Source organism: Taurulus bubalis, assembly GCF_910589615.1.
Source record: "Taurulus bubalis genome assembly, chromosome: 14".
Lineage (NCBI taxonomy): Eukaryota > Metazoa > Chordata > Actinopteri > Perciformes > Cottidae > Taurulus > Taurulus bubalis.
In genome coordinates this window covers 6,357,535-6,371,242 of record NC_136602.1, presented here as the reverse complement: position 1 = coordinate 6,371,242, position 13,708 = coordinate 6,357,535, and the positions used below count along the sequence as shown (strand labels likewise).

The following is a 13,708-nucleotide window of genomic DNA, read 5'->3' as shown; positions in this document are numbered from 1 at the left end:
GGCTCAGGAGGCGGACGATTCAGTGCACGAGAGAGCCTGCCATGTGTGTGATTTTTGATACTGTTAGTTAAGTGCATGTGTGACTAATGGAGTGTGTGGAGCACATCTATGAGCACTTTAACGGTATAAGCATGAGCTCACAATGCAGCCTTAAAATAATAATTAGGTGCTCTTGAAGGAAAAAGAAATAAAAAATATACTATGGGTCAGCTGTTCCCTGTGTACATGACTGTCTCTCAGACTCGCTGTAAACTGAAACAAATACCTGGAAACCATTTACATGAGCTCGGTAACTATTTGTCCTCTCACTACTGTACACGTTCTTGGTGTTTACTGTCTCTGAGGACTCGCTATCTGTCCCGAGAGTCCGAAATGAATTATGCAAAAGGCCTTCTCTATATTCTGCTCCAACCTAATGTGAGCAGCAGCGGCCGGATGATTTAAAGTTGAAAGAGGTGCTCTCTCACTCTCCTGGCGAGTTTGAGTTGTGCATAAAGGACCTTGTGGCGGATTCAAGAAGGAGCTGTCCTTGCAAAATGTAAATGAGTCTGGCCTGTGAACCTACTGATTTGATACTGGGCCGAAGCCTTCGAGAGGATTTAATTTGTTTTTACCCAACTTTTAATCAAGCATATTTGTTATTCTTCATGAAGGTACTTTTGTTTCCTTTCATGTGACTTTTACCCACAGTTTTGATGATTTGTTTAGTCTGGTTTTCCAAGGCAAAGAGATGCAAATGCCGCCCTCAGATGTTCTTTTTTTTTTAGGTGCGTCATTATGAGCAGTGACGTACTGCACATACAGTTTACAATGCAAGAAGAAAAATATCTAGATAAGAGCAGCCATTAGAGAGAGTTTATCTGTAAGACTGTTAAATACAACTCAAATATTTCAACAAATGCATACTGTTTTAATGTAAGACAGAAGTAAAGTATGGACAGAAGTAAAACACACCTGTGATTTAGATATAAAAATGGCTCCGAGCCAAAATAGATATTCACATCCCATCATCCGAGATGCTGAGAAGCATGCGGTGTGTGTGTGTGTGTGTGTGTGTGTGTGTGTGTGTGTGTGTGTGTGTGTGTGTGTGGTGTGCGTGTGTGTGTGTGTGTGTGTGTGTGTGTGTGTGTGTGTGTGTGACACTGAGCCCCACATGTTTTTCTGGAATAGAAAGATGACATATTGCTCTGACTGGCGCCCTGATGATAAGGAAGTGAGCGTGTGTGTGTGTGTGTGTGCGTGTGTGTGTGTGTGTGTGTGTGTGTGTGTGTGTGTGTGTGTGTGTGTGTGTGTGTAAAAACAAAGATTTTGTGACTGCAAAAGGAGAGGGAGATGAGGGAAAGTGTGAAAGGAAGGCGTGGGTGTTCTATATGTGTGATTTGCGGTGCCGCGTGTGTGTGTGCGTGTGTGTGTGTGTGTGTGTGTGTGTGTGTGTGTGTGTGTGTGTGTGTGTGTGTGGGTGGGTGGCTGTGACTCTGTTTTATGGCAGCAGGTGTGTGACAGCATGTAGTATAAATGTGAAATATGCTGTTACTTCCACGCCCATGTAACTTTGTCCGAGCAGGCCATTGTGTGTGTGTGTGTGTGTGTGTGTGTGTGTGTGTGTGTGTGTGTGTGTGTGTGTGTGTGTGTGTTTGTGTGTGTGTGTTCACTTGTGCGTGATTGGGGATTTATATTATTGAAAATGTAAGCACTTTAGTCTTTTCTTGCACTTTGTGCGGCCTTTAAAACCCATCAGACTCAAAGACAGAGCTGTAATTCAATGCATGTGCTTGAATATCCAAACTGTTTGAAATAGAAGTTAAAATTCCCAAACAGCTGTACTTGTTCATGATCACAGAATAATCACTTTGTGCTCTCGTCCGGCGATCTAGTAATATTCTATTTAATGTTCCGATGGGAACTGAAGCTCTACTTTTGGTAGTCAGAAGTTAGTGGGCAACATATATAACACATGGTTTCAAATTTATTCAAAAACATGTTTTTTAATAAATAATCAGGAGGAGAGAGGTGATAACATAATACAAATTCTGAGATGGAAATTGCAAATGATTAAATCCTTGGTCTTGTTTGGAGAAATGTGAATTACAAACATTTTCCTTGAGAAGTCTTTGGTGCAGGGCAAGCCTTATATACCAAGACATTATTAGAGCCAATCTGCTGGAATAAAGAATCGGGCTAAAGTTGTATCAAAAGCAAAACAAATTATCTGGTTAAACCAAAGAGACAACCAGAGATGATAAACAGCGATGTTCTCTTAGAGGCAAATGTTGCGTTAATGTCATGAGAATATGTGTTATCTGTAGATTATGACAAATACCCCATCAAAGCCTGAACCTGATACCTGAACTTCATCCGAAAATAAATAATAATTAATAAAGTGAGCCAATTAAAGGTGTTTATGATTTGAAAAGGCTCCAAAGCGGTTGAAAACAACTTGTCACTTGATATATAAAATTGTTTTTATGATTTCATCTCATTGGTAGAAATTAGTACTGCCCATGACAATGAGTTTTCACAATAAAGGTGTGTTAATTTTTTGGAAGTTGGAAGAATCACTATAACACATCATTTTTGAAATGGGCATCCCAAAAAAGTGAAATTGAAAAACACCATTTAAATGGATTTAATTCAATGCCTGAAGCCGAAATACCCGAACCAATATCTCAGAGAATTTAAAGAGGTCTGTCGATTTGTATTCATATGCTGACTGAGTGTGTAATCTATAGTATTCCCTTTGAGTGAGTGTATATGCTGTATCTTTGACAGTCCTCTCCACACATCAAGCTGTTTCCCTTGACATATGCCTGCTGCGTTATCGGATTTCAGCGACAGAGATCTGTCTCCACATAATCGACTATAACTGGATCATTTTACAAGATCTGAACATTTCATCCGGACATACCTGCACACACACCGCCTCCCTCGAGTCACTGTAGCTGTGAATCATCGCCATCGCGAACATTCACAGCTCAACAGACCTGTGACATCAACACTCGTGACTGCAGACTGAAAGGAGAAATACCGATAGAAGGGTTGCATGATTTACTGTATGTTCTCCTCTCGAGGGAATACAAGTCAGGGTCTGTTCACCCAAGTACATTTCCTTTTTTTGTTTTGTCTCGGCATGTGGATAGTTTTGGTTTCACCCAGGTTTGGAGATAATTGTGTCTGTGACATTTCTGCCTTCCAGCAGAATGAGCTGAGTAGAATTCACCTTGTGGCACTCACAGCATTGAGGAATGAAAATAAAATGTCAGAATCAGTGTTAGCCCTATTGGTTCAGACCTTCACTGCAAACTGTGTTCAATATTTTCAGGTTTTTATATGTAATATTTTAATCCTGGGCGCGCTTTAAATAAAATAAAATGCATGTATGGTCGTGGTCACACTTGGTATTGCAACGTCCAGCAGCATAATGGGATGTGCACTGACCCGCAAAAGCTTTTTTTTCTCCTCACGAGTAATTATTAAAAGGAAGCAGCTTTAAAACAGCTAATACTTCACAAATAGCTGCTCCATGGGCCCAAAATACGAGGAAACCTGCGAACACTTTTCTGGTATTTACGTGCGGTAAAGGAACAAAACGCGGTGGCATAGGAACGTTGAGTTCCAGTTCTCCTTGATGCATCAACCTGCTAGCTTGTGCCAGCTATAAGGGAATACTTGTAATAGCAACAACAGTTTAGACCGGCAGAAGTAGAGATGTTCAACGTGCTCTCGTTGCTCTCGTCCATACTCGTCATATTGACGGAAGGTTCTTGCATAGTTTCTAACACATTCTCACTCCCTCGCCTCATCAAATACCAAGGCTTGGTCCACGGCCATGGCTTCAACCTATGACGATATTCCTCGAGCATTCGTTTCGGACATGTCAGGGACGGCGTACGAGTACATTCTAGTTCACTGACTTACGACTCATGTGTCTAACAAATGACTACCGAGTCACGCAACTAACGTCTGATGAGACAAGTTAGATTAGGGTTTAGGCAACACATCCACTTGGTAGGAAAAAAAGGGTTTGGCTTCAAATAAGTACGCTTGTAACGTAAATTAAGCAACAGAAATTACGCCATGTGACTCTCGTACATGGCTTCCTTTGATGTGTCATCATCAAAAGTCAATTAACTTCTGGTTTTCCAAAGGACACAAGCGCTGGTCCCTGAGAAAAAGTCCCGTGTCTTTTTGGCCCATCCAACCAGACCTTCTCGCAATTAATGCGTCCAACATGAGTGTTTGGTAATGACGAGGAAGATGAATTTACATTGGACTTAGTTGAAAGTCCGTCTCATACCGACGCTAAAAGGTGTCTTGTACCTCTGTATCAGGTCACTGTCTAAGTGTTGGTATTTGACATCCCGGGAGTGAGACCAAGCCGAGATGTTGCCACCCACAAGCAAAGTAAGTTGAAACAGAAGCTGTAGGAATTTTAGGAAAGTATGCCTTACTTTTTCTTGATTTTTGGCTTATTTTAAGAAATCTTGTCAAGCAAAAAAATCTGCCGATGGGGTAAGTTTTTTTTGCTTTGATATAGGATGATTTGATTGAATATAAGAATGTTTTGCTTCTTTCTTGAAGGGCTGTTTTTGCAGTGTATTTCTACCTTTTGGATGTGTTTTTAGCCCGAGTTCATTTAATCCACCATTGGGTAATAACGCCACGTGAATTGTAAACCATTTACACGCAAAGGCATCAGAATGTGAGACATGGTCAAGAGACATATGGATGACATACAGACACTCAGTGCCTGCTGACATGGTACAACTAAAGTACAGGGCAAGACATCTATAAACCGTATACATATCACACTATAAATACACCTTCAACATACTGGGAAAAAGTCATGTAGTTTTATGGTCACCAGCATGTGGTTTTCTCACATGAGCAACTTCAGAAATCCACCATGATGGCATCTGAATGTACAACAGTAAAACCGAAGGTCAAGCTTTAACTGAATCAACCATTTAGAAATGTGTGGCTTTGAGCACGTCAGGGCAAATAATTGTGTTTATGCATCTCTTAGATAGAAGCAATAGAGGGACAAAAGTGTTTCAGCACCAGTTCTGCAACCTTTTGAAACTTGTACATGCTCTGCTCATCTACTGACTTTTCATATCTGATCTGGCCCTCTGCTGTATTTTAGATGGTGCAGTTTGAAATGAGTCGCCTCAGTCACAGTTTTGCCTCTCCTTGAAGCTCATGGTGATTAGCTGATTCAAATGTTCAATGTCAAAATGTGTATAATTGATAGGAAGCATAGTTTTTTGCCTTAATTCCATTTACCTTTTTATTTCAGAATCAGAAGTGTTTATTGCTAGGTATGTTGAACATATGGAATGGTGAATAACAATAAACATAGACATAGAATAAAAATATAATAAAAACAATAAACATATAATAGACAATATTTTAAAACATAACAGACTTTATGTCGCTGTTAGTTGTGTTAAATAATGTTTCAACTTTTCACAAAGAAGGTATGCAAGCTTGATCTTTGAAGTACTGTTCACACTGCAGGATCCTCAAGCATCACCTGATTGACTCCCTCACATCTCTGAAAACACTGCGAAAAATGTAATATAGTCACTACCAGCTTTCAGCCTGGCTCAAAATATACAACATTACTCAGTCTAAATAGATGCAATGCATTGTGGGGCAGTTGAGTATGTCCGGTAAACTCACGTCTCATACTTTCTCAGTATAAATTTCTTGATAATCTAGTATACATACAGGCATTGCTTGCATATACTACATTTATATGTGCAATGCGAACGCACCACATACTCAATTTGAAGTGATGCTGAATATGAATGGTACGTTAGTATGTGATTCCAAACAGCCAATGATAAGATGTCATTGTCAGAATGATGTAACCTTACAGTGATGTATGGAACTTTGTTCACGTACAACTTTAGCTCACATCACTCAACAAGTCTGTAATTCACAAAGTGCAGCACTACAGTTAAAAGTGTAATGGTTAATTATTTTAGTTTTTGAGGCAAAGAGAAATTGTAAGACTTTGTTTTTTTCATGGCTCAAAGGGATAACGGTAAATATGAGGAGTCGAGTGGGCAAAATTCTGCTGATCTCATTCTTTGTGGGTGACTTATACGGACACCAGCTACAGACTCTTAGTCTCATTATGTTCTCATTTAACGTACCAATGATTACAAATCACACCTAAAATTAGTCTGAATCAAACATGGGTCGGTGTTTGAAGCAGTCTCACAGATGGCCCAGCAGGTGCACACACACACACACACACACACACACACACACACACACACACACACACACACACACACACACACACACACACACACACTGGACTCCAACATTAGAGCAGTTTGATGTGTGTGATTAATTAGATCATATGTCTACAGCAGAAGGAGGCTGTAAATAGGTGGTAATGTGAGGCAGTTAATGTCTGGGGGACAGACAGGGACACTAACAAGAACTCAAACACACACACACACACACACACACACACACACACACACACACACACACACACACACACACACACACACACACATTTTATTCTACTAGACTTGGGAGGATCCTAGATGTATCAACCTTTAAAAGAAGTGAAAACCAGGGAAGTAAATGTCCTTATTTCTAAAACGCCTCAAAGTCAAAACTCAGACTGGTTCAATTACTTTTGGGGATGTTACATTGACTTGTATTCATTACTTGGAGATTTTCACTAGTCATAACCGGTACCCGTTTATTCCTAGACCTAATATTTCCCAAAAATGCCTTCTCGAGCCGCCCCCGAGTTTTTCCAACTCTATGGTTCAAGGCCTAAACAACAACCTACAGTTGTAAGATCCCTATTTGTAAAGATAATGACCTAAATAACCAGAATCTGCAAGGAAAATCAGAATAAATCAAAGCCTTGGGGAATTACCATGGAGTTTTAGTAAAAAAACGGTGTTGTTCGGTTCAAACATGTAAAAGTTATAACCTTTATGTCTAAACACCATTGGTTTGGGGCATACTGGGTATTACAATTTGCAGAAATCTCTGCTTAAGACGTGTGACATGTTTTAAGAAACCTCCCATGATCAAGGAAGCCTCCAGAGTGGAAAAGGTCTGGCAGCATTTGGATCTTTCCGGTACTAATATACTACACACAAAGATCTATCATACTTTATTAGATTCATACAAGCTCTTGTATTGAAATCCGACTTTGTAAAGTGTACTTATTGACGATCTTGTGAAACGTTACGGCCGCGGCCGGAAATTACGGCGAGGTTACAGGGTTTATGTAATTACATAAGCTTAAAGGTGAGTTAAATTAGTTTCTGTTCGGATAGAACTCTTCCCACAAGGCTTTACTGTATTTCAGCAATTTAAATGAAGTTAATCAACGTTGTGGTTCTGGATATCCTTTAGGAAACATCACTTGACTTATGTTCCTCTTTCCTTGTCCGATAATGGGCGCCGCGGGGCTTGGGGCCTAACCGTAAACTACGTTTTCACACTAAAATGAAATTATTCACTTTACGGGGACGTTCATTTGGTACCCATAAGAAAGGTGAGTCCCCACAATGTCACTATAAGGAGATTTGTGCTTATGTGTATTAATTCCTGGGTCCTTGACACACAAAAATGCTTTAGAACCATTGAGTTACTCTGAGAATGATCTCATTGAAAAACAACTGCATGATAATTGCTGTGATAACTGAAAAGAATGGAGGCCCTGTGAATCATGGGTAAACAGCGGCCTCTTGTGGTGAGAGAAGACATGACAAGTGATTTGTATTAAAGTTTGATTACTTAGATAAATAAAGACCCGCCCCTCTCATATCCGACAAGAAGAATAAAAAGAAATGGGGCATTCACAAGAAAGAAATTAATGCAAAGGATTTGCTTTCCTTTCCTAAAGATGTTCCCACACATTTCCTCCCTTAAATTATTCCAGCAGCCTTTCTCCTATCGCTTTACATTTACTTGCTTGTTTTTTTTCTTCTTTTCATTCATGCATTTTGTAAATATTTTTCCCTTGTTTTACTTCCACTCTTTTCCTCTCTTCATTCCTTTAGTGCTGCTCAGAAGTTTGTGTACTGTAATGTTCTGAACGGGTAGAGAAACACACCCTCAAGTGCAGGAAATGTGTGCACCATTCACCCTCCTCCTCCTCCTCCTCCTCCTCTTCCTCTCTCTCTCTCTCTCTCTCTCTCTCACACACACACACTCTCTCTCTCTCTCTCTCTTTTTCTCTCTCTGGCTCTCAGTTGAACTAAAGTAACCTCTCCCGCTCCACTCTGGTTCTTGAGGAAAGGCGTGTGTGTATTGCTGCCAAGCGGTCTGAAAAGAAGATTCTGCTTCTCTCTCCCAGATGTTCTGCTCTCTCTCTCTCTTTCTCTTCCTCTCTCTCTCTCTCTCCCACAGTTTGAGGCGTTGCTATGCATCACACTAAATATTCCTCCTGACAACTGATGCCTCTCCCTCTGTGTTCACACATGCAAAAGGACAGTGAGCACAGCAGATGAACAGACCACACAAATGTGGTCAAAGTGAAATGTCTGACTCAATTTGTTTATGTTCTATTCAACTTTGTTTGGTCCCCCTCTAAATGTGACACACAGTATGTGTTTCATTAATTTGATTCTGTTTTCTGCATCAAGCTCTCTCACACAGAGGATCTCCCTGCATGCATACTTGACACATTTTCTAAATCACAAATTACTTATGGTAAAAAAATAAAAGGATTCAAATAAAGTGACTGAAGGTCTCACATGTACTTAAAAACCAGAGCCTGTTCGGCTCATTTCTTTCTTATGAGGTAGTTTGTAGGTTAAAAGATGTTTTGACATCTTTGTTAAGTTATATGTATAACCTAAATTACTTTTCTTTCACTTTCCTTATAAATGTCGGTTTTAATCTTGACATCTAGACTTCTTCCTGGTGTCAGAAGAGAGGAAACTCAATTTTATTCCTAAAAGCAATTAATTATGTCTATTATTATTCATTATTTTTTCTCAGAAATGGAAAATTGATCGTGCCCTTTCCATAGAGGACCACAATGTAAATATAGCTTTTGTCTTTATTGTGTTTTCATCCTGATCCCTCTGTCAGATAAATGTGTTTTTTTCTATAATCTCCAGTGAGAGAAGAGTCAGGGGTTCAGAGGATTAAATCTAACTTTTCTTGTGCAGGACCTTCTTCAGGATCTGGGTGGAGAACCCAGAGGCCGGGTTCTGTTTTTCTTTTCTTTTTTCTTTTTGGTAATTTTCCCCAGGAGTGCCCAGACTTTAAAAAAGTTGTGTAGGTCAGCAGCTTTGATGCTTGTGTGGGTTAAAAATACTGCAGAGTTTCCTCTTTGCCAACTGGTCCTATAGTCGTCCCGACTACCGTTCAGTTCATTTGAAGAGCACTCACTGTCCCATGCATGAGGAGAAAATGACATATTCCGACAGTCAGTGGACGCTATCTATCTGCATTCTCCACTTTTCCATAAAAAATTGAACATTTCTAGTTATTTTAAAGAGCAGCATGATGCCAGCTCCTTAAATATGAATGTTATGGTGTTGTTTCTCTTCTGTGAATGTAATATTAATATCTTTGAGTTCTTGGGCGTCATCTTGGGCTTCAACGATTTTCCCCAACAACTAAACGCTTAAAGAAGAAGATAATCGACTGATTAATTGCCAATGAAAATAATAGTTAGTTGCAGCCCTATTCCTGTTCTTAATAAAACAAAGTATTGAGCATGAATCAGAAGTGACTGAGGAGCAGCTCAATGCACTCATGTAATGCTGCGTTTCAGAGAATTTACGATTTTCTACTCGAAAAAAGTATAATTGCTACTTGTAAACTCATGTCAAAATAGACAATCTCTGAAAGTAGTCTTCTCTGCAGAAAAGATATTCGAGAAATGTATAAAAAAAAAATTCAATTGCGTGTGCACTGACCAAAGAAACTCACTCTTAGCCACTGTTTGTGTTGGTGTTTGCTGCCGTGCACCTGGAGCGCTCAGAGGGTGGAAGTTGGAAATTTCAACTGGGAGAATTCCGACCTCCAAGTTGTCTGGAACGCAGCAGAAGGCTCGGGGTTTGGAAAACTAGGATGGATTGTTTAAAGATGGTTTTGTCTGTAGAAGAGATCCTTTGTCTTCTGAGGGGAAACAGTGTTGTCCCTGCAATCGGACGGAGCAACACTTTGCTTTTCCTTCATAGAGGTCAGAGTTCAACCCCAATTGTGTGCCCCTGGAGGGCTTGTGGAATAAGTTAACCAGCAACCTTCCAGTCCCTGTCGGAAGGTTTGCTGAAATGTTCTCAGTTGGAATACATCAAAATCACATAAGCGATTCATTGGTTCTTTGGTCATTCATGCACTCGTTCATTCATCCACCTATTTATTTATTCACCTCCTGACTCATGCATTAGTTCCCCAGCTCTTGTGACGTATCCTGGACGTGTTTGCAGAAGAAGTGCACAGCCCATAAATCCATGAGTCCGCCACAGCCCATCTGCTCTTACATAAGACGCCCATAATGCAACAGTGCCTGGTGCCGCGATCCTCCAGAATTAAACGATGGACACACACAGGTTTGGATCCCAGCTGTATTTTCATGGAGGAAAAGAAAATCCACAACTGTAAAACATCAACGCGATGAGCGTGTTTACGACAGACACTGTTCAGAGTGACGGTGCTGGATATAAAACAGCAGGCCAAAACTCCCAGCAGGCATTGTGTTGCCACATCAGGTGCACAGGACTGCAGAGAGAGGCTGGACTGACAGTTTGAGGCCCAGACGGCATAAAAAGTGAAGCAAAACACATCTGCTGTTACGGTAACACACCACACGGACCGACGGCTGCAGAACAGTCTGAGCTGCAAAAACAAACAGAGCTCAACCTGACGGCTGGACTGGACCAATTTTAGAAAAGCTGACGCTAAAGATTTTTTCAAGAAAGAATAAATGACCTCAGTGGAAATCTGCGTGTCACAAAAGAAAATAGTCACTTTTGGCAAAGACGAGATGTTGAGGACAAGTGTTGCTTTGTGCATTGAGCATTCTTGTTGTACAAAAAAAGCCATTCTAGTTAATGAAGGCAAGTTGCTGAGGCCTTTCTGACTTTGTGTCTCCTCGAATCAAACAAGGCAGAGTTTTTAAACTTTCTATTGGCCTTAAAATAAAACTGAAGAACAAAAAAGGAAAGCTGTCATTACAAGAATGTCCGATCTAAAGTGGTCCTCAAGGCTTTTCCAGGACCTGCAGAAACACTGAAGCTGATTTTAGGAAACCAGACGAGAGAGTTCAGATGATCTCAACTTTACCGAGAAACCACACACACACACACACACACACGCGCGTACACACACACATCTGCGACATCAGGAGCCCTTCAGTTTCTTAATGTTCAGTGAGAGTTGGCCTGCAGCCCAGATCCTGTTGCTCACTAATTATGGACAGAAGTTAAATTGTAGTGGTGAGGCAGAGTCTGCAGGGCCACAGTCAAGACTGAAAGTATCACAGCCCATCACTTCCTCATACGACTGTCAAAATAAAAGTCCCACTGAGAGAGCTGGTATAACAGCGTAACAGTATAATTTAAAAAAGTTGTGGGAAAATGAAAAGTTGCAAGTCAATACATCTAAATTATCACTAGACACTCAAATAACTCAACAATAAATACTGATTACTTTCAGATCGTACAATTAATACATTTAATTTCCTAACTGAAGAAACAACTTTCAATGTTAAACGGGATAGTTCTGTGGTTTGAAATAGGGTTGTGTGATTTTTTATTTTATTTTTTCTAATCCTTTATTGATCCCACAGTGGGGGAATTATCTGGAAAATCTCCAATTTATCAAATGCCCACCTGAGGCTCTAAAAGTGAGTGAATCCCCATGTTTAATGCACACCTTTAAAAATAAGTAAATAGGTTTTAAACCCGGTACTAAAAACTCTGTTATAGCTAACAAAAAATGTGACTGTCACAGGACTGTTTGTTTAAACAATGTTGGAAAAATGTTTAAACAATGTTGGAAAAAGTAGATTTATTGTCATTTATTGACTTTTAAAGTCAAAATGATGTCATTAAGCCAACAATTATTAAGGCATTAATTGTGTTTTTACCGTTCAAGTAAAACATACAAGATAGTTAACGTCATCTCATCCGTACTTGTCATACTTTGCCACTTGGGCAGAGATAGAAGCCTACATTCAGATTTTGATTTCAATGATTTTGAAAGTTATTCACAGATTGTCAAAATTATGAGATGACCTTCTCTAACATTTAGGAAGTGAAATATTTGACAAAAGAAAAGTCTTTTGATTGACTACATGATATTTGATTTATTTTTTATAATTGCTGGCGGGATGGGCTTTCATCCTTTAGAATGTTTTATTCTTGCACTTATTTATTTGTGTTCAGTGTCTTTGTGTTTTAACAGGTCCAAACCTGTTGGATTTTTACTTTCTTTCTTTTTTAAGTCTTCCACTTTTATTGTGAATCCAAAACTCTCATTTCCCGTTATTCCCCCCTCTCTCTCTCTCTCTCTCTCACTCTCTCTCTCTCTCTCTCTCTCTCTCTCTCTCTCTCTCTCTCTCTCTCTCTCTCTCTCTCTCTCTCTCTCTGTGTGTGTGTGTGTGTGTGTGTGTGTGGCGCTGCCGTCTCCAGGCTCTGCTCTCCAGGCGCCCCCTCCTCCTCCTCCAAACATGGCGCCGGCCCGCAGCGCTGCAGCTTCCCCGACAGACGACGCAGAGAGGGACAGAAGGAGGAGAAGAAGAAGAAGCGGGTAGCGGGCTCATCCTGAACGGGTTTCACGAACTCTTTTGAAACGAACACAACTCCACCGCTCTTCAAGGTTCCCACCGGAGACTTTACGTGCGGCTTTTGGAGACGTTTACGCGTACAGACTGTGCGCGTAACAGAGAGCCCACCTGTCCGACGAAGGGAGACTTCACTCCGTTTGTTCGAGGATGTGAATCTCCCTGATTTATATCAAATAACGGGTCAGACCGAGCCGACAGACGGGTGGCTCGGGGTCAGCAGACTGGCTCTGGTGAAAACATGCGCGGCCCTGCGAGGAGCAGGAACACAGAGGCTGGAGAGGACTGAGTCTTTCCAGGGGGAAAAAACAACAACTTTCTTCCTCTCTTCTACACCGAGAGGATGGATGGAGTTGAGAGGGAAAGAGAGAGGCTTCCACCAATTTACAACAGCTCCGCTCCTGCTGTAAGAAAACTGCCTTTCTTTTTATGTATTTATTTCAAACACAACACAAACGATTTTCATCTTAATTGCTCTCTCAGAAAATATGTTTTTTTTTTCTTTTTGTGTGTTGAAAATGTAGTAGTATGCTTCACAGTGGGGAAACCCATTGTAACTTGGCATCTTATGTGCAACTTCTTCTTTTTTCTTTATTTCAAATAAGGAATAACAATCAGAATATCAATCTGAATATTGTTAAAAACTGCAGAAATGGTGCAAAAGGCAAAGTATTGATCCTTTAAATAATATGATTGATTAAAAAAAGAGTATGAAGCACAATTCATTTTCAAAATAACCATAATATGATTGGTAATAATAATAATAATAATAATAATACTTTCATTTTATATAGCGCTTTTCTAAGCACTCAAAGACGCTTACATTGGTAAATATATGTCTTAGCGTTGTGTAATACCAGCGGCATGAAGTCTGAATGAATGATTCTTAACTTACTGTAATAATTATTCTATATTTTC

At 40.1% G+C, this 13,708-nt stretch overlaps 1 protein-coding gene across 1 annotated transcript in view; it reads left to right on the top strand.

The window, feature by feature from the left end:
- Window positions 1-13,133: 13,133 nt before the first annotated feature.
- hectd2 (HECT domain containing 2) overlaps window positions 13,134-13,708 on the top strand; it is a gene marked incomplete at its 5' end in the record, with an annotated part of 37,178 nt that continues 36,603 nt past the window's right edge. Inside the window, one exon of the mRNA XM_079229347.1 lies at window positions 13,134-13,196. Coding sequence (XP_079085473.1) covers window positions 13,134-13,196 — 63 coding nt within the window. The remainder of the gene's footprint in view (window positions 13,197-13,708) is intronic.